This window comes from Malaya genurostris, chromosome 3, assembly GCF_030247185.1.
Source record: "Malaya genurostris strain Urasoe2022 chromosome 3, Malgen_1.1, whole genome shotgun sequence".
NCBI classification, from domain to species: Eukaryota; Metazoa; Arthropoda; class Insecta; order Diptera; family Culicidae; genus Malaya; species Malaya genurostris.
In genome coordinates this window covers 198,042,034-198,061,818 of record NC_080572.1, presented here as the reverse complement: position 1 = coordinate 198,061,818, position 19,785 = coordinate 198,042,034, and the positions used below count along the sequence as shown (strand labels likewise).

The window sequence follows — 19,785 nt, the reverse complement described above, 5'->3', positions numbered from 1 at the left end:
ACAAAATATTGATTTCAGCTCCACTAAACTTTTCGTGTTCCTTTTGGGTTCCATAAGCACCATGCAAAATTTTAGCTCGATAGGAGAAACTATATTTTCGCGCCCGCGGTTCAAAGTTTGTATGGGATTTAGTATGGGAAAACTAACTTTTAACAAAAAAATCATCTGGAGGTCACCCTACATACTCAAAAAATCAGCGGGCATGTAATTTTTGTAGGAAATTTAATGAGGAAGAAAACCTTCGAAGACTGTAACATAATCCGACATCTGTGAAAAATGTTATTAAAGAAAAACCGACACAAGGTCCGAACGATGGCTCATTCCTTAATGTATCTAGCACCACTGCTGCTAGTGGTGGTAATGTGAGTTTGCTTTCTTTTATTATGCTACAACGGTTGATCTGAGTTGTTTGATGTCTTCATAATAGTTGCTCGGTGTAGTTTGAAGATTTTTTTAAACTTAAAAACTATGTTCCAAAACTCACTGTAAAGACACACAAAAAACTAACTTTTTTTTTGAAAAAAATACAATTTTGAAGTCTTCAACAATATTGTAGATAAACTCAAATACTATAACATAAACCATCTGCCTCATATGGTTTAGAAGATATGGATGATTTCATTCAATACTATGAAAAAAAATATTGATTCCAAGTTTTTCTTTTTTTTTATTTTTCTATCGTCCATATCTTCTAAACCTTATGAGATAGATGATTTATGTCTTTGACAAAGTTACAGAATTTGAGTTTATCTACAATATTGTTGAAGACTTCAAAATTGTATTTCTTAAAAAAAAGTTAGTTTTTTGTGTGTCTTTACAGTGAGTTTTGGAACATGGTTTTTAAGTTTAAAAAAATCTTCAAACTACACCGAGCAACTATTGTGACGACATCAAACAACTCAGATCAACCGTTGTAGCATAATAAAAGAAAGCAAACTCACATTACCACCACTAGCAGCAGTGGTGCTAGATACATTAAGGAATGAGCCATCGTTCGGACCTTGTGTCGGTTTTTCTTTAATAACATTTTTCACAGATGTCGGATTATGTTACAGTCTTCGAAGGTTTTCTTCCTCATTAAATTTCCTACTAAAATTACATGCCCGCTGACTTTTTGAGTATATAGGGTGACCTCCAGACGATTTTTTTGTTAAAAGTTAGTTTTCCTATACTAAATCCCATACAAACTTTGAACCGCGGGCGCGAAAATATAGTTTCTCCTATCGAGCTAAAATTTTACATAGTTTCTATGGGACCCAAAACGAACACGAAAAGTTTGGTGGAGCGAGAAAATATTTTTTCCCATACAACCTTGTCCCACCCTACTGCTCATACAGCAGATGCTCCGGCTAAGAAAAAACGTTAAAATAATATCAAAGGCGCCACCATCCAAATATTCGACCAAGAGAGCCAAGGCGAAATCACAATCAGACAATAAAGACTTTTGTCAAAAACGTTTCCAAAAAGAATAAATTCAGGTTTTTTTTTTATAGCTGCAGTCTTTACTTATATTTTTCCATTTTTAATGAAATTTCTTGGGGTGCCGGTAACCGAACACCTTTTTTAAAATGGCCAAAATTTATAGCTTTACTAAATTGATAACAATTTTTTCCAATCAAATGAATCAACTTAGTTTCTTAATCAATTGTTACCCAGGGACTTTAGCTTTCCATTGATGTATAGATGTCCGCATAATGTGCACTAAGTCAGATGTTATGAGCTAAAAAGAAAAGGGTACCGGTAACCGAACACTCTCCCTTGCCTGTTTTTATCAATCCGCATGTGTTTTTTGCATGAATATTCTTCGGTGTGTTTAGAATTCATGAAATTGTTTTTATGATCGTCGTTTCAAATGACAGTTTGAAATTTCAATCACTCATTGCCCTGTAATTTTGGTATTGCAAGTCGGATCGAAAAGCAATGGAATCATAAAATTATTTCTGTGAATCTGAACGTGTGAAAATCGATTAAGAATTCCATGAGATGTCGCAGTGACTTCCACTGTTTTTTTGGTCATTTTAGTGAGGGTTTTTGGTAATTAATTACGGTACTTCCAGAACCGGAATTCAGGGACCAAAAATTACATTCCTTTTGTAGAATTTATTGAATTGCTAGTACAACGATCCTACTTACACTAAGAATCCTTTCAGAATTAGTCAAAACGGTTCGTATGGCCATGAATTATCACGTCGATAATAGTTTTGAGCTCAAGCGGTTCGAATTAAAAAAATCTCATCACCCTGTAATTCCAGAATTGGCAGTCGGAATTGGATAAAATTCATCAATTTTGTATGGAGCCATAAGTCTTTAAAATGGATTTTTTGTTTATGAAAATGATATGGTCTTATTTGAGAAAACAATTGAGCTATTCCCGAAGCTTTTGTTTTCGGGATTCGGAAATCTGTGTAGACCAGTGGCGTATCTAGAGGGAGGTGAAGGGGTGACTCGCCCCGGGTTCAGCTTGTATTTGCTTACTAATCCAACGATGGGGGCAGCAATTCTCATTTTGCCCCGGGCGCCATATTTCCTCGGTACGCCACTGCATAGTGGTTTGAATCGACAAAAACGTGAACTTAATTCTCTAGCTGCTAAACCGTTGATCCAATATACATAGTTCCTTTGAAGAACTCATTCACAAAAATATACCTCCCGATTTGATCACAATAAAACATGTGCAAAGCCTACTACGATAAAAGTTCATTTCAACAACTTTTTTCTTTTAAGAGATAGAGAAACGATGTCTTCTACAAAGTTTTAGAGCTTCTAACGAGAAAAAATTTTGCCGAAGAAACTAAAGGTCTAACTCATATAGTTTCTGATATATGAAGCATTTTCTTTAGAAACCACTTAAAATCAATTTTTTGTGCATAACTTTTTTCGCAATTATTTTCAGTGTCTACTATGTTCGAGACAATGACTAAAAACGTAAAATTACACATTTTTGTTGAAAACTGTGCACAGTTTGGCCTTTTCCCTAAAAGTTATTTAACATTTAAACTTTTATATACACTAACTTTAACTACTAATAGGAAGCAGGTTTGCAGACAAAAAAGCTAATACATATACTTTTTGGAAAGCTTAAATCAAGTAATATAAAGTTACAAAGTGCGTAGGGTGGCCTTTTTAAATTGTGTGAATGAGACTACAAAATATAGAGTGCTTTTTTGACCATTTTCTTAGGAAAAACGTACATTAATAAAATTGTTTTTCTTCATATCACGCGTTATTTGTGATATCGACCAATAAGTTACCTTTAGGCAAAAACTTGTGCAAGAAATTGCAGTCGAAGTATAAAAAAATAGAGCATTAGTTTTAACACCAGACGGAAGAGAAGACTTTTCACTATAGCTTATTATTATGACTTACTCTCAGCGGGTACCGAGTCTGTCGGAATTCCTCTTCAAAGTGAATGTTGATAGGTGTCTTATTGACCGTTATCACAAAAAAATCGCGAGATATTACCGACTTCAGTAGAAAATGTAATAGAATTGCAGTAAGGCAACGATTAGTTATAAATTTCCTAAAACCAAACAAACTTTTTTTTGTGAATTATTATTCTTTATTCTTAGTCTGTGCACGTTTTTATACTCGAGTTCAGGCATTTCTCTTTTAAAAAAATGTCTAGACTCATAATTTACATAATTTGATTTGATACTTTACCGTGTACGCCTGTATGTAACGTTATATTATCATTGACCAAATGCTCCAGCATTTGTATTATCAACCAACTCTTTTGTGTTCTTAAAAATAATATGCAGTGCTGCTCTCACCAACACCAACAGTGCATATTTGGAGCAGGAAATTTAATATAAAGTTACTTCACTGTGCTTCATTTTTCAATATACTTTAAAAGTAAAACTAAGCGTCAATATAAATAAACGGTCCAATTCATTGAAATTAATGTATTCCAATTTAGTTTTACATCGAGGATGGTTTTGAATCGAATTTTTTATTCAACTGATGTCCATTTCATAGTACTATTTATTTAAAAATGTGTGAATTTAATTTTTTTTAAGTGTATGGCTCAATTCATAAGAACATATTTCGTAGAATGACATGATTTTACAAAAAGGATTCAGCCTTTCAAGCAGGCTACACTTACACATTTCAACACATAAAAATTAATCTCAGAAGACTTAAATTTAAAATATGTTTTTGAGCGTACTGGTAATGGTGTAAGATATCAAATTATATTCAATCATAACACCATTGCACCAAAGCTACACTAACGACCGATTCCAATTTTTGAACATTTCCTAAAAAGCTCTTTTTAATTAACCAAAAATAGTCGTTTTAGTAAATGTTTTTGCTAAGAAAATGGTCAAAAAACCACTCTATGTTTTGTTATCTTATTTACACAATTTAAAAAGGCCACGTTACTCACTACGTATCTTTGTATTATTTGATTTAAGCTGTCCAAAAAGTATATGTATGTGCCTTTTTGTCTGCGACCCTGCTTCCTATTAGTAGTTAAAATTAGTGTATATAAAAGTTTTAATGTTAAATACCTTTTTAAGGAAAAGTCTAAACCGTGCACAGTCTTCAACAAAAATGGGTAATTTTACGGTTTAAGTAATTGTCTTGAACATAGTAGACACTGAAAATAATGCGAAAAAAGTTATGTACAAAAAATTGATTATAAGTGGTTTCAAACGAAAATGCTTCATATATTCGAAACTATATGTGTTAGACTTATAGGGAAAAAAGAGAATAAGTTTATTTGGTCATCGACTATTAAAATCTGTAAACCCGTTAAACCCGATTATTTATGTTAAATAAGGATTTTTACACTTTTCACCCTGTATTTCTGGAGCCAGAAGTAGAATCTGAATGCTGTTCACTGTCTTTCAGGTGCTCTACACAGTTTTTCAAGTACATATTAAAATCGTTTTTCACTTTGCTACCAAACATGGATTTATCATGAAACGCAAAACTCCTTCTACTGGGATAGAGAGGAAAAGTCATTCACACACAGCTGAATCGATTGGTATATGACAATCGGCCCTCCGAGCCTTGAAAAAATTTTTCTAAGTTTTAGCGATTTCTATAGGGGAAGATGTTCGGTTGCCGACACCCCACCGTAACTTTTGACAGAAAGCAGATTTTTGCTGCGCTCAAAACAAATTTTAATTGCGTGAAAATCAACACAAAAGTTTTTTATGAGTTTTTTATAGTATTATAAATATAGTATAGCATCAATCGAAAAGCTGAGTGGATTGAACATTTATGAGGTGAAATCGATCTATTTCGTGATTTAATAACGGATGTCTTCCAATTTCGGTTACCGGCACCCCATTTTTTTCGACAAATCGTGAAAAATTGTCAGTGATATGCAGAGATGCCAAGTCTGCAATTTTTCTGTAAATTGTCAAATTTCTTAGTTAACATGTAAACCTTTTTTCGTCTAAAAACTTTTTACAGATTTCTGAAACTTCGATTGTTTGAAGTCATTCGTTAGAATTTGCAGACTTTTGAGTTTCGGCGCGATTTTTTGTTTGTTTTTGCTAGCTAAACTTATTGTATTGCTTGGCATCTCTAGTGATATCCAACACGTGGATAAATTGACAGCTTCAATACATTCGTCATATGAGTAAAAACTTTGGTTCTCTAATTCTGTTAGCCATGGCAACTCCAAACAAATCTTCAAAGTCAAGAAAAATGAACTTTAATGCACTGAATAATGCGTTGCTTAGTGGAAAAAAGCCAATAAATTCGACTGCAGCAACGTATTCAATCCCGCGAAGCCGGTGGAAGACCGACCAAATCAACACCAAAGGCGCCACCATCCAAATCTTTGGCCAAGAGATCCAAGGCGAAGTCACCATCAGATAATGAAGACTTTTGTTCGGTACGCCTCCGTTTTTTCTTTGATTAATTGCAGTTTTTACTTATATTTTTTCGGAATTTCTTGGGGGGCCGGTAACCGAACATTTATTTTGAAATGGCCAAAATTTATCACTTTACTAAATTGATAATAAAATTTTTCAATCGATTGAATCAACATATTTTCTTCATCAGTTGTTAGCTAGGGACTTCAGCTTTCCATTGATGTTTATATGTCTGCATAATGTGCACTTAGTTAGAAGTCATAAACTCAAAAGAAAAGGGTGCCGGTAACCGAGCACTCTCCCCTATCTATTTTTTATGTATATAAAAATGTTAAACAACACAAATTTTTTCAGAAAATTGATAAAATCTTCATTGGAACCGATAGAACGATCAATATAATTTAATGTTTGAAGATGATCCAATTTTTGGACACTCTCTCCATCTCACCGGCCGGTATTTCACGAATAAATGCTTCAATAATGCCTTTGAAAAAGTACGGCCCGATGATGCCACCGGTCTATAATCCACACCAAACAGTGACTTTTTTTGGGACGCATTGGTAGCTTTACTTGTTGACGTACCAACCAGAAATGAGTTTCGTCGCTGAACACAATTTTTCGTTAAAAAAAAGTGAATCTTCCTCCAACTTTGCCAATAAATTATAGACCAAATTGAACAATCTTGACAATGACACAAGACACGAATCATGCGTGATCTGTCAAAAACAGTATTGCCAAAGAGGTACCAGCAAAAATCACTTTTATCGCTTGTATTAATAGATTGTAAGAAACTTCTATTGCTTTGCTTCCAGAATTGTAACGGTGAATCTATACTAAAGAATGACTTATTGGCGGCAAACATCCATACCATACAATGAAATAAAGTGGAACGAATACATTAGATTTAGATGCTTCAGTAGAGGTATTCCATTGGATTTAAAAGAAACCGATTTACGGAATTTATCCAATGTTTAGAACCGTTGAGTCTTTTTTGCCAACATTTATTTTTCTACACCAGAACTAAAAATCTGAGCCAGGACTGAATTCTGGAGCTGTATTCAAGAGCTAAATTCGAAATCTGGATCAAGCTTAGGATTCAGTTTCAAAATTCAGGTTCGGAGCTCAGGTCGAACATTTAGGTCCAGAATCCAGATCTAAAATACATATCCAGAATTTTGTTCATGGATTCTGAAGTTGAAATCCTACATTTGAATTCTGGATTCGAATCCCATACATAAATTAAGGAACTAATTCAGTCCACCGTGCAGTGAGTAGAAGTGATTTGCAACCCAATTACAAATTTTATTATTAAAACGAAACTTCTCAAATTGAAATAAGAATTAAAAATATGAAAAATCATAGCAAAGTCTGCATAAACAAAAAGCAATGAAATATAAAACTCTGACATTGTAATATCAAAGCAAGAACAACATATTTATAGAAGACGAATGTTTCAGTTAATTGGTATTCTAGCATTCAGAATAGAATAATATCATAATAATTTATCTTATCTGATTCGGATGCATATTCTTCAATAGTATATTATTTGAAGATAGAACTACAGGATTGATTGAACTCAATAAAATTGGAATAACTCACCAATAACGAAATGAGAGATAATAACTAATTTGGATGCTAAACAGATATTGTACAATTTCTTGATTCCTTAGATGAAATATCACTATGACAGCACAGAAACATCAAGACAAGATATGACAGCAAAATTAGTTATTATTTTGGGCTTTGTTTGCTGTTTACATTTTCTCGTTTAGGTGGTAATATCAGACCCGTACGCAGGAGTTATTCAAAGGGGGGCGTTCAAACTTTCAAAAATTGGCTGCATTTTCAGTAACACTTGACAGAAGGTGGGGAAGGCGCTAAAATTGATTTTTGCTGTGTGAAGAGGCTGTGCACACTCATTGAAAATATACGAAACTGTTGTCGACGTTTGGGGAGCCATGATAATGGGTTGATAAATAGGGAAAATATATATGAGAAAGATAGATTGTTTGTTATTATTTAAAGTTTCGACCACCAATTTTCTAAAACATATAGTCATACCTACTCAAATCGATGCGTAGAAATATTTTCAAGCTGTAGCTGTAATGATTTCGAAAATCTGTTTAAAATTGGTTAAGCTGTAGAAGTTCGAAACCTGATTACTGTTTGTACGGTTTCATTTTCCGTATTTACGTCAAAAACCTGAATTTCAACTGAATACTGAAAACAATACAAGCTTTTGAAAGCATAAAGTAGAAAATGAATATTGTGCCGCTAATTCGAACAATGAAATTTGAATAAACTGAATTCTTCATCTGAAATTTGCAACTGAATTCTATAATCTCCGCTTTGGTGGTGTGAGGAATGGATTTATGCCATATTTAGTAATAAAGTACGTAATACACATACATAACACATGGATCAATAAGTCCCGAGACTAAAGCATAGATGGCGCTCGTAGTAAACCAATAACCACGTCTTTCTAGAGTACTAACCTTTGCTTGAAACGGGTCAAAATTTTAAGTCGATCCGACCAGAAACAGCTGAGTTATCGAGGTTGGAGTAAAGTCGTTTTGTAGTTTGTTTAAAGATGAAAAAAACCGAGTTTCGTGTTTTGATAAAACATTGTTTTTTAATGGGTAAAAACACCGTGCAAGCGAAACAATGGATTGAAAAATGTTATCCGGACTCTTGTCCATCAAAAGCAACGATTTGTCGGTGGTTCGCCGAGTTTAAACGTGATCGTACCGACACAAATGACGCGGAACGCTTGGGTAGACCTGTGGAAGCCGTTACACCGGAAAATGTGAGTGAAGTGACAAAAATTATAATGAAAGATCGTAAAGTGAAGCTCCGTGAGATTGCTGAGATGACACAGATATCATATGGAAGTGTATTTACTATCCTTTATGAAAAATTGAGCATGAAAAAGGCTTTTTCCAAGTAGGTGCCGCGATTGCTTTCGATGGAACAAAATGCACCCTGCCACAAGTCGATGAAAACAATGGCGAAATTGAACGAATTGGGCTTTGATCTGCTTCCCCACCCCCCATACTCGCCAGATTTAGCCCCCAGTGACTACTGGCTCTTTGCTGATCTTAAAAAAATGCTCCAGGGGAAAAGATTTGGCTCAAATGAGGAGGTCATCGCTGAAACTGAAGCTTATTTTGAAGCGAAAGATAATTTTTTTTATAAACATGGTATTGAAAAATTGGAAAAACGTTGGAACCATTGTATCACCCTAAAAGGTGATTATGTTGATGAATAAAACAAAAATTTGCAAAAAAAATGTTGTTTCCATTGTTAGTCTCGGGACTTATTGATCCATGTGTTACACATACATAATTTCGAACACCAAAAAAATTGGTTTGTATTTGAACCTTACCTAATAGACTATTCACACCTTTCCGATCAGGTTCAGTGCTGGCATAGTTCCGTATACGGGTGGTAATATTTTTTCACACTTGTCCGGCTCAGTGCCGACACGAAACGGTGCTGGAAAAGTGTGGAAACACGCATTGAAGCGTGTGAAAGAATACCACCGTTCGTGCACGGAACTGTGCCGGCTCTGAACCTGATCGGAAAGGTGTGAATAGTAAAGGACTATTCACACATATCCTATCCGGTTCACTGCCGGCACGACACCGTGCACGTACACTGATATTATTTCATTCTATGCGCGCATTCACACCTATCCGGCACGGTTCCGTTTCAGTGCAGCTCGCCGTCAGTGTAGCGTCCGCCGGCAAACTCAAATTCATCGTCACCGTTTTTTTTTAGTTTCACTGAAGTCGATCTGTCACTGCCTTTGCTGTGCCGAAGCGAAATCTTTATTTTCTATATAGGAGTGCAAATCAGAAACTCAAGGAAAAATAGACGTAGAAATGTGGTCAGGTTTTAAACACTTGCAGCTCAGTCTATTTTGTATCTGTTGTATCTTGACAGCAGAGAACTGTATTTGCGTGTCCTTACAGACAAGTAATAAATAGACACATTTTAAAACTGAACTACTATACTTTAATACTTAATAAAGACATGTTACACAAGACACAATAAAAGAAGTTGTCTTTACTGTAGACAACTGTTCTGAATCTCTCTCTAGCCGGACTGGCGGAAATCTAATGACAGCAACATATGCGTCAACGCAGTGGCAGTATACACTCAAATAAGAATTCACGTTCGATTCACTTGAAAAATCACGTAAAATGGTTTCAAGTGTCAAACTGAATATTTTACGTTACGAAAATGAATGTTATACGAACATCCCCTAAAATGAATAGAGTCATCACATAAGGTTTACGTGAATTGACCAAACGTCAAACAATCTACGTGAATTTCCAGTGTGAAAAACTCGATTTTGAAAATGGCGAGCCGTGGCCCTCGAAGTGTAAGTAGTGTAAATATTTGCGAGAAAAGTTATTCAATTACAATTTTTACTCCATCGACCGGACCATTCCAGTATGAAAGTTTACATGTATTCAACTGGACCGAGCGCCTGCGTGAGTCCGGAAGTTTACCCGCTCCTGCCGAATGCTTCAAACAGGCCGTCGGTATGAAGCTAGAGACACTGGAACCATGTAATGCGACTTCAACCTGCATCGGTAATGTTGTGGGATGTTCTTGGATCTCGGCTTCGGCTTCGGTTGGATGGCAGTGACAACAAAAACGATTTCTGGAGGCTTGTCGATTTGAGATACCACGACGTTATTAGCTGCTTTTTAAGCCATTGGAATTATATGACAATTTTCTGAAATAAATGTTTTATATTTCATGGCATTTTTCATTTCATAGATTCATATAAAAATCTGAAATCTCCCTTTTGACTTCAACCAATATATGAAATAGTAATTTTCTGGTATATAAATTTGATATGAACTGATAGATAAATGTGATATGAACAGTACATTACATTTTACCTAAGAAACACGTAACTTTTACTGGATTATGCGTTAAACAGCTTTTAAATGCCAGTCCATTAAAACCTACGTGGAAAGTGGGGTGGAAAATATTCACATAACTTTTCACGTAACTATAATATGATTATTATTTTGAGTGTAACTGTCACTCGAGAGCATAATGGCAGTGTAGCCAGTATTGCCGTTTGGTTGGCTGCAACATCTCCCCTCTTAATAAAGGTGGTACGGGTCGAACCATTGTGGCCGACTTCTGGTCCGGGTGGAACGACGCGGTAAAGTCTCCACCAGGTCTGCTTCGGTCGCTGACTCGAACTCCGTTGATGCTGCTGTAGATGAAGATAATGACGAGGACGACGGACTTGCCACTAGCTGAGGTAGTGGAACACTTGTGGGAGTAGAAGACAAACGTGTCGGTGTCATCGGCTGTAACGTCGGCGATTGTGAGCTGTGCGTAACCAAAGACTGCGGTGAGCCAACGGATGATACTGCGGATGTACTGTCTGAAAGCTTCGGTAGATCCCAGGCACCAAGAAGGACGTCGAGTGGCAACAATTTAGTACTACTGCTGGCTGACGATAAAGGACCGGTGTTGGGTGAAACAGTCTCAGTACGACATCGTAACTGGTTGATATGGGAACGCAGAACTCGACGATCAACCAAAACGTTGTACATCACATCACCTATCTTCTCCAGAATAACACCAGGAGCCCACTTCCAAGTGTTTCTGTGATGAACCTTTGCGAAAACCAGTTCGTTTCGATTGAACGATCTTCGCTGTTGATCTTGCTGAACATGCGGTGTCATTGGTAAAATTGCTGATGATGGGCGAAGTAGCTCCAGACAAGTCCGTATACGACGACCAAACATAACCTCAGACGGTGATTTACCTTCAGGCGCAGTGCGGTTGAGCATGCTTCTGTAGGTTAGCAGGAAGGTGTCTAGAGCTTCAGCAATGGATCCTCTCCCCTCAGGAATTTTTTTGACGGCCCGCTTGAAGGTGTCAACGAACCTTTCAACTTGGCCGTTAGACTGGGGATGGAACGGGGCGTTGTGACATGCTCGATACCGTTGAGAGCACAGAAGTTGGCAAATTCCACACTCGTAAACTGAGTACCGTTATCCGATACTAGCATTACAGGCATACCGAGCCTTGCAAATAGACTTCGAAGAATACTGATGGTTGCTACTGCAGTGATTCGTCGGGTTTGCACAATCTCCGGCCACTTGGAGAAGGAGTCGACCGCTAGCAAATAGTACTCACCGTCGATGGGACCGGCGAAGTCTACGTGAACACGATGCCAAGGTCCCGATGCCTTCGGCCATGGCACTGGGACGGCGTGAGGCGGTGACTTGGCAGTCGCTGCACAATGCCGACATGTTTTCACATAACCGGCGATGTCTTCGTCGATGGATGGCCAATAGACGTAGCTCCTGGCGATGGCCTTCATACGCTGTGTACCAGGATGACCATTGTGAAGCTGATCTAAGCAACGCTTGCGGTACTGAGTTGGGATGACGAGCCGATCAGCGAACAGTATGCATCCACCGGTAGTGAGGGATTCCTGTCTGACTTGGAATCGTTTTAGCTCCGGATCGATTGCTTTCGTTTGAGGCCAACCGTCGGTTATAAAACGGTAGACCTTCCGGAGAACTGGATCAGCTTGGGTACTTCGAGCGACGTTTCTGAAAGTAAGAGGCAACGCATCTACTGTATCAACTGCTACTGACCTAACATCCTGCTCGAGAATTATGCTGGCGATGACGTAGTCTTCATCTGGTCGCGCGTGTCGGTTTATCAACCGGGACAGCACGTCGGCGTTACCGAACTTATCAGTGGGAACGTACTCGATGGTGAAATCGTACAGCAGTAGAGTGAGGGCAAAGCGCTGTAACCGGTTGGCTGTGTATACCGGTATGCCCTTCTTGGACCCGAAGATTCGGAGCAGCGGAGCGTGGTCAGTTTGCAGCAAGAAGCGCCGTCCGAAGATCATTTTGTGAAACTTGGTGACGGCAAAGATGATAGCTAGACCTTCACGATCCGGTTGACTGTAGTTCTGCTCTGCCTTCGTAAGTGCTCTGGAAGCATGCTGTACTATTTTGATGGAGCCATCTGGGAACCTGTGACTGATTGTGGCTCCAACACCAACTGAGGATGCGTCAGCAGAAACGATGATCTCCTTTTTCGGATCGTAGTGCGTTAGTAGAAGATCTGAGGTGAGAATCTGCTTGAAACGCTCGAATGCCTGCTGGCACTCCGTTGTCCACTGGAATTTCGACTGCGATTTCAGCAGATTCTCCAGCGGGAAGCGAAGCATTCGCATGTTCGGGACAAACTTTCCGTAATAATTGATCGCCCCGAGGAAGGAACGTACACCGTGAACGTCAGTGGGAGGCGGAAGCTGCACTATTGCCTCGATTTTGGCTGGATCTGGACGCAGACCTCGATGGTCAACAATGTAGCCCAGATACGGTATCTGCTTCTTGCCGAAGGTACATTTTTCGGCTCGAATGGTGAACCCAAAATCCTGGATTCGCTGAAGAACTGCTTTCAGATTGCGGTTGTGAGCTGCTTCGTCTTCACCGCCAACGATAACGTCATCGAGATAACCGGAAACTTTTTCCAACCCGGCTAGCATGGTGTCTATGAGCTGCTGGAAGATACCCGGTGCTACCTTTACACCAGGTGGAAGACGATTGTAATGAAACAAACCACGGTACGTGTTGATGGTGAGCAGATGACGAAACTGCTCGTCGACCTCAACTTGCAAAAATGCATCCGAAAGATCGATCTGACTGAAAACTTTGCAGTTAGCCAGCTTAGCGAAGATGTCTTCCGGAAGAGGAAGCGGGTATTGGTGAGGCTGAAGAGCGGAGTTGAGTCCTGTAGAATAATCTCCGCAAACACGAATGGCACCATTTGCTTTGCGCACTACGACGATTGGTGCTGCCCACTCCGAGTAGTCGACCGGTGTAATGATGTTCAGCTGCTGTAACCGGTCCAACTCTTGATCGACTGCGTTGTACATAGAGTACGCAACCGGGCGTTTGGGACAGAAAATGGGCTTGCACTGATCCTTTACGTCTAACTTCACCTGTACCTTATTGCAGAGCCCAAGTTTCTCACTGAAAACTTCTGGAAATGCAGAACTAAGCGCTGCGCTGGAAGTCGAAGAACTAGATACCTGACAGCAAAAAGTATCCATTGGCACGGACCATAGATCGAAGCTATCGACCAAATCAGATCCGAGAAGTTGCAGCTGCTTTTCAGTTACACGGATAATTTCGCTGCGAGTGTTTCCGCCGATGGTGACGTCACATCGAAATTCACCTTCGAGTGGCAAAATGTTCCCAGATGCTGTTTTCGCCTTCACCGTAGATGGTGATAATCTTGGACTACCGACCTTTCGCCAGATCGGTTTGCTGATGACCGTGATGTCGGACGCTGTGTCTAACTGAAGATGGATGTGAGTTCCATTTAGCACAACGGAGACAAATTTCCGCCGCCTCTGCACGTTGCACATGTTGACAACGACAACCCTGCTGGCAACCGAACGTTTTCCACCTCTCTTCTTCTTCTTGGAACTTGCACAGTATCCTTGACGATGACCGTACCGACTACAATCGGGACATTGACGGTTTTTGTACGGGCAGTCACGAACATAATGGAACGCACCACAATACCAGCATGGAGTATCGGGTTTCCGTTTTGTGTTGTTCGCATCTGACCTGGGAGACAGCTGACGTCTGTTACGATTACTGTCATATTTCTGCTTGAGCTGATTAACCTGATCGAAAGATGCAGCAGATTCGATCATAGCATTATCGTGTTTGAGATTGATGAGACGCTGACATTCATTCGATAATTGCTCCAACGTGAGGTTATCGTTCTCCTCAATCCGTGATAGAAGTCGGGTCCGAGTCTCTGAATCACGCTCAGACTTTAGTCCACATACGAACATCAAGCACTTGAACTGTTGCTCTGACAACTTTCCCAGCTCGAACTCGACGCAGAGCTTATTCACCCGGCAGGCGTAGGCGATGTGGTCTTCGGTCGGTTGTTTAGCGATCTGAAGGGTTCTTTATCGCCTGCTGATCACCGACTCTTTCGCCCCGAACAAACTTTTCAATTTTGCGACCGTGTCTGCAAAAGTATGTTCTTTCGGTGTTCTCGGCAGAATAAAAGAGACGTACCTTTCGTGTTCAGATGTTCCCAGCTTTCTGAGCAGTAATCTGACCTTCGCTTGGTCGTCCAACCGAGCAGCATCCTTTTCGAACAGCTCGTCGTACCTCGTGAACCAGGCTGCAAACGTGATGCTACTGTCCGCGTCGTAGCGGAACTCCTTGATATTCCCAGCAAGGGAATCGAGAATTTGTTCCGGACTGGGTGCTGCGCCCGCATGCACTTCCGAAACGACTTGCCTGATGAAGTTCTCTTGTGACTGCTGACTGTTCTGCTGTTGCTGGAGAACTTGTGTCATCAGGTGCAAACACTGACGAAGGAGCTCATCCGTAGCTGGAGGAACTTGCTGCTGTTGGCCTTGTTGCTGCAGAAAGGCATGCTGCTGTCCATTCGGGATACTCATCCTTTTGTCTTGTTGCACGTGGGTGAGGTGAAAGTGAGGTTAGCTTTTATCACTTTTCCACTGGACTCGTCGCCACTGTTGTATCTTGTGTGTGTGGTTGGACAGCAGAGAACTGTATTTGCGTGTCCTTACAGACAAGTAATAAATAGACACATTTTAAAACTGAACTACTATACTTTAATACTTAATAAAGACATGTTACACAAGACACAATAAAAGAAGTTGTCTGTACTGTAGACAACTGTTCTGAATCTCTCTCTAGCCGGACTGGCGGAAATCTAATGACAGCAACATATGCGTCAACGCAGTGGCAGTATAACTGTCACTCGAGAGCATAATGGCAGTGTAGCCAGTATTGCCGTTTGGTTGGCTGCAACAGTATCAATTATTAATATTATTTCATTATTTGATTGGAAATTTTTCTAAGATTCGACTTGAATTTATCAAGCCACGTATTTTCAATTATAAATGATTTAAACTTTGATTAGTAGCGATCAGTATCTTATTTTGTCTGCTAAAAATCTCCGGCATATCGGATTTCCCTGCCACAGATGACGGTTTTGAAGGAGTAAGCGATATATCAAAGGAAAAGCATCGCTCTGATTGGTCAATCGATGGAAAATGCGATGCTGTTGGAAGCACGCGAATCTATAAATAGAAGCAAAATTATAGCTAACGTTTCAGTCCTACGCGTAGCATGCTAGAGGTAGGTTGTTGCTAGAATGCAAAACAAAAAGTGCCATAAAACGATTTGAAGCTTCAATTGTTATGCTCTGATCTTGTGTCATGCAAGCTAGGTTGAAATTCCATGTTATGTCGTTTCGCATGAGAAAATGACAACTACCCTAGGGTAAATTTTAAGTGCTTAAGATTAATTTCTAATTTATATAAGATGAACGCGATTGATAATGAGAAAATGTTTATCACTTCAACCGAAATATTCGTTAAATTTGCTGGAACGGTTTGCTGTTGTTTTTTCTCTTACAAAAATAGTGTGAAAATTAAGTGTTACCTTTACATAGAAAAAAAAATTTGTTGTTATTCTACGAGAAGTAGAAGTATTGTGCAGGTATGTATTGTTAGTTTAAACAAATAAGTGGAAAAAACTTCAGAAATTCTTCAGTAAAACTAGTCCAACGGGGTTCCAACTCCTCATGTTAAAAATGGCTCAACAATAGACCTCTGTCTGCCGGGTTTGTTGAACAAAAAAATGGCATTCGGTTCAACGATCTGTTTCAAAGTCGGCAAACGAAGGTCCCGTGTTGGCCTCCCGTTGAACGATCGTTCGGTGCTGGTTCCTAATCAAGATCAATCTAAGCAGACTCTTGTGCAATTGTGGATTCAAAAGTGTGACGATTGATTGAACTGTTTGATTGTAGATCATTAGAAATTTTAATTGTCTTGTTCCACATCAATGACTCGAAAACCTGATGGGGCTGATCCTTGTAGTTTTTTCCTCATCGGCGATGACTGAGTTGCCGTCGTGTGCATGTATTGAAATGCCGGATCCGGCATAAAATCCATTTAGTTGCCACCGATATTCCTCGACGAGTTGTTCGCACCGGGAAAAACTCGGTGAGGAATATCGGTGGCAACCAAATGGATTTTATGCCGGATCCGGCATTCCAATACGCCGGCAGCTCAATTATCCTCGATGAGGAAAAAACACGTCCCGGATAGTCTCGGATCGGCCGTCCCGGCATGATGCGAATGGATTTTTAATCTGCGAAAATTGACATCTGAACGTAAGACCTTGTTTTTTGCCATTAATACTCACTCAGAGGAATACAAAAAAAAACACACGTATACTGTTTTCATCAATTCGTATGTATTACTCAAAAAGGTACACTTATTACATTAACTAAGAATATGACCAACTTACGACCAAACTAGAATACCAAAATTAATCAGGATATTGTGAGTACCGAAGTTTTATAGGGTATAAAACGAAAGTTCAGGGGAAAAAAAACTAAAAATTTGCAGTTAAGTACCAACGAGTAAATTAAGTGTTCCAACAAAGTTCAAAGACAACGTTATGAATATTTTGTTGATAATATCTATGATAGAACTTTCTTCTTTTTATTACGGTTGTACAAATTTGACTACACTTATTTCTACAGCAGTCCTTTCAGCATCAGACTTACGTACGAGACATACATACATTTGGTAAATCATCAGCGTCAACTTTACTGGCTGAAAATTCACACTGTTTTGTACTTGGAACACTTGAGTTAACTTTTAAAGCACGTGTGTTTAAATTTACTCTTACGATTACTAGTGGCTGTTTTAAGTAGCACTTGTGATGAGGTACGATTAAATTCCGTTTGAATCAAACGTTTCAGTAACATCCACAATACTAATAGCTATTAGTGATACTATCTGGTGAGGATCGGCCATAATGAGATGAAATGTGTGCAGCTTCTTGGTACTTGAGATACAACCAAACTACATAGCGGCTTCCTTGCTAGTTCTGTCGTGTTTTCGGTTGTGAGCCTGTAGTATAAGAAATTCTCTCATTATTCTATCTTCCACTTAGTTTAAAGAAACATTCTGTTGTAAACCTTAAAGTTAGTCTCGCAAAATTAAACGATTGCGTTACACGTACCTCTTTGGCAACTTTTAGTAAATTTTCAAAGGCACTTTTTCCCGATTGTTTGACCATTCCGTGGAATATACGTGGTCCGTCAGTGGTCGTCATCAATTCGTACGGTGTTCCAAACTCAATACAACGTCCAGCGTCCATTACCAATACCTAAAAGAGGAATGTATTTCTATAATATCTCCACTTTTCGGAATGTACGGGAATTGTAGCGAACCTTATCCGAATCCATCACCGTGTTCAGTCTGTGTGCTATCGTTAACACAGTACATGCGTTGAATTTTTCTCTAATTGTTTCCTGAATTAGTTTGTCCGTTTGAGGATCTACATTTGCCGTTGCTTCGTCCATCACCAAAATTTTGTTCTCCCTCAGAATAGCACGGGCAAGGCAAACTAGTTGTCGCTGACCTACACTGAAATTGCTGCCGCCTTCGTTGATTTTGGAGGATAGACCAGATGGCAACTCATTGACAGCACTCTCCAGTTTTACTTCCTTAAGTGCACGCCACAATTTTTCATCCGGGTATTCGTCGAACGGATCCAAGTTGTAACGTAATGTTCCGGAGAATAGCACTGGTTCTTGTGGGATGATGGAAAGTTTGCCACGCAGATCGTGCAGACCCATTTCGTGAATATTGCGAGCATCAATCACAATCGAGCCCTCGTTGTAGGACAATCTGAACAGCGCACTTATCAACGAGGACTTGCCAGCACCAGTGCGACCAACTATGCCCACTTTTTCGCACGGTTGAATTTCAAATTCCAATTCCTTCAGAACGTAATCCGTACCGGGATCCGGATGATAACGCAGTGATAATTTATCGAACTTAACTCGACCTTCCTGTGGCCATTCCTTCGGTGGTTTCTTGTCGCCCTCCGCTTCCAGTGCCGGCTCTGGATCAACCGTGTCATACTCGACTACTCTTTCAACAGATGTCATTGTGTTTTCTAATTCGGCCGATTGACGCATACCCCACTGAACCATTCCGGTCATACCGAGAGCTTGGGTAATTGCCAATCCAACGTTTCCGCCGCTGTCACCCTTAACGAAGAATGTCAACGTTACTATAGCGATGTAGATTACACAGAATACATCCAGATAGAATCCGAAAGCTCGCGACGTAGAGATGAACAAGTAGAACGATGAACTGTGCAAATCTTGGTGACTGTCGAATTCCCGGACGAGAACTTTTTCCGCTCCGAAGGCACGTATGGTGGACAGTCCCGAGAGGGAAGCCGACAGATGTGAGTAGATTGGCGATCGTGCTGTTGATAGATAGATAGAAAAAGTTTGAATCGTACAAGTTTTTAATATTAAATATGTTGATTCGATCCGACGAATCCCTTAGATTTAAGAAATTCGACACTTTAGATGGGAATTGAATCAGACGTGCGAAGGACCATTGTCTCAATCATCACGCTATCAATGTTCGGGTGATGCAGAAACCATAGGTTACTAACATTGCTAATAAAAAAAGGCGGGTGGGTAATGTCAGAGACATAACCGGATTGACGCGAATACATTTGCTCAAGAGATATAATAAATAGATCGTTACGCAGAACTTGGCGGTCCATGCATCTAACTGAGTTACTCAGAGGGAGTACAGCAAACAAGGTACATCAACTAACTAAAAGGTTTATTAACTTCTTCTTGTTGGTCCTAGATGTTGACGACGAGTGACCATGACCTGAGTAGTTTAGAGTTTTCTGCTTATGCAGCTTAAACTGATTACTAAGAAAAATAAAGGAGAATAATAAGTTACCTTCAATTTGGGATTCTTAGGTTTCCCAAAATGTAATAACCAAATTAGAAACTAGTTTCTTAACCATCAGATTCTCTTTTCTTTTCCCGCTTTCAG

General features: G+C 39.4%; 3 protein-coding genes across 5 annotated transcripts in view; all 3 read right to left on the bottom strand.

Annotated features, from left to right (window-relative positions):
- Positions 1-10,954: 10,954 nt before the first annotated feature.
- On the bottom strand, positions 10,955-11,656 carry LOC131434161 (uncharacterized). The gene has a single exon (XM_058600812.1). The coding sequence runs from the start codon at positions 11,654-11,656 to the stop codon at positions 10,955-10,957; it is 702 nt and encodes a 233-aa protein (XP_058456795.1).
- A 26-nt stretch (positions 11,657-11,682) lies between these two features.
- Positions 11,683-15,327, bottom strand: LOC131434160 (uncharacterized protein K02A2.6-like). The gene is made up of 3 exons (XM_058600811.1): positions 14,936-15,327; positions 14,842-14,885; positions 11,683-14,789 (listed from the first exon to the last, which is right to left on the bottom strand). Exons 1-3 carry the CDS (start codon positions 15,325-15,327, stop codon positions 11,683-11,685), a joined length of 3,543 nt encoding a protein of 1,180 aa, XP_058456794.1.
- A 1,806-nt stretch (positions 15,328-17,133) lies between these two features.
- LOC131434898 (probable multidrug resistance-associated protein lethal(2)03659) overlaps positions 17,134-19,785 on the bottom strand; it is a 54,958-nt gene continuing 52,306 nt past the window's right edge. For all 3 annotated transcript variants that reach the window (XM_058602150.1, XM_058602152.1, XM_058602151.1), the window contains 3 exons: positions 18,144-19,192; positions 17,933-18,079; positions 17,134-17,820 (listed from right to left, as the gene is read on the bottom strand). In XM_058602150.1, the coding sequence (XP_058458133.1) occupies positions 17,773-17,820; positions 17,933-18,079; positions 18,144-19,192 (1,244 nt within the window). In that variant the 3' untranslated portion in view covers positions 17,134-17,772. The remainder of the gene's footprint in view (positions 17,821-17,932; positions 18,080-18,143; positions 19,193-19,785) is intronic.

What these genes read in the sequence shown, in the direction of transcription:
- LOC131434161 (XM_058600812.1), bottom strand. Translation starts at nt 11,656, where the DNA reads ATGCTCAACCGCACTGCGCCTGAAGGTAAATCACCGTCTGAGGTTATG.
- LOC131434160 (XM_058600811.1), bottom strand. Translation starts at nt 15,327, where the DNA reads ATGAGTATCCCGAATGGACAGCAGCATGCCTTTCTGCAGCAACAAGGC. An exon ending in GGAACATCTGAACACGAAAG is followed by an intron (nt 14,886 to 14,935) that starts GTACGTCTCTTT and finishes ATACTTTTGCAG; the next exon opens with ACACGGTCGCAAAATTGAAA. An exon ending in TGTTCGGGGCGAAAGAGTCG is followed by an intron (nt 14,790 to 14,841) that starts GTGATCAGCAGG and finishes AACCGACCGAAG; the next exon opens with ACCACATCGCCTACGCCTGC.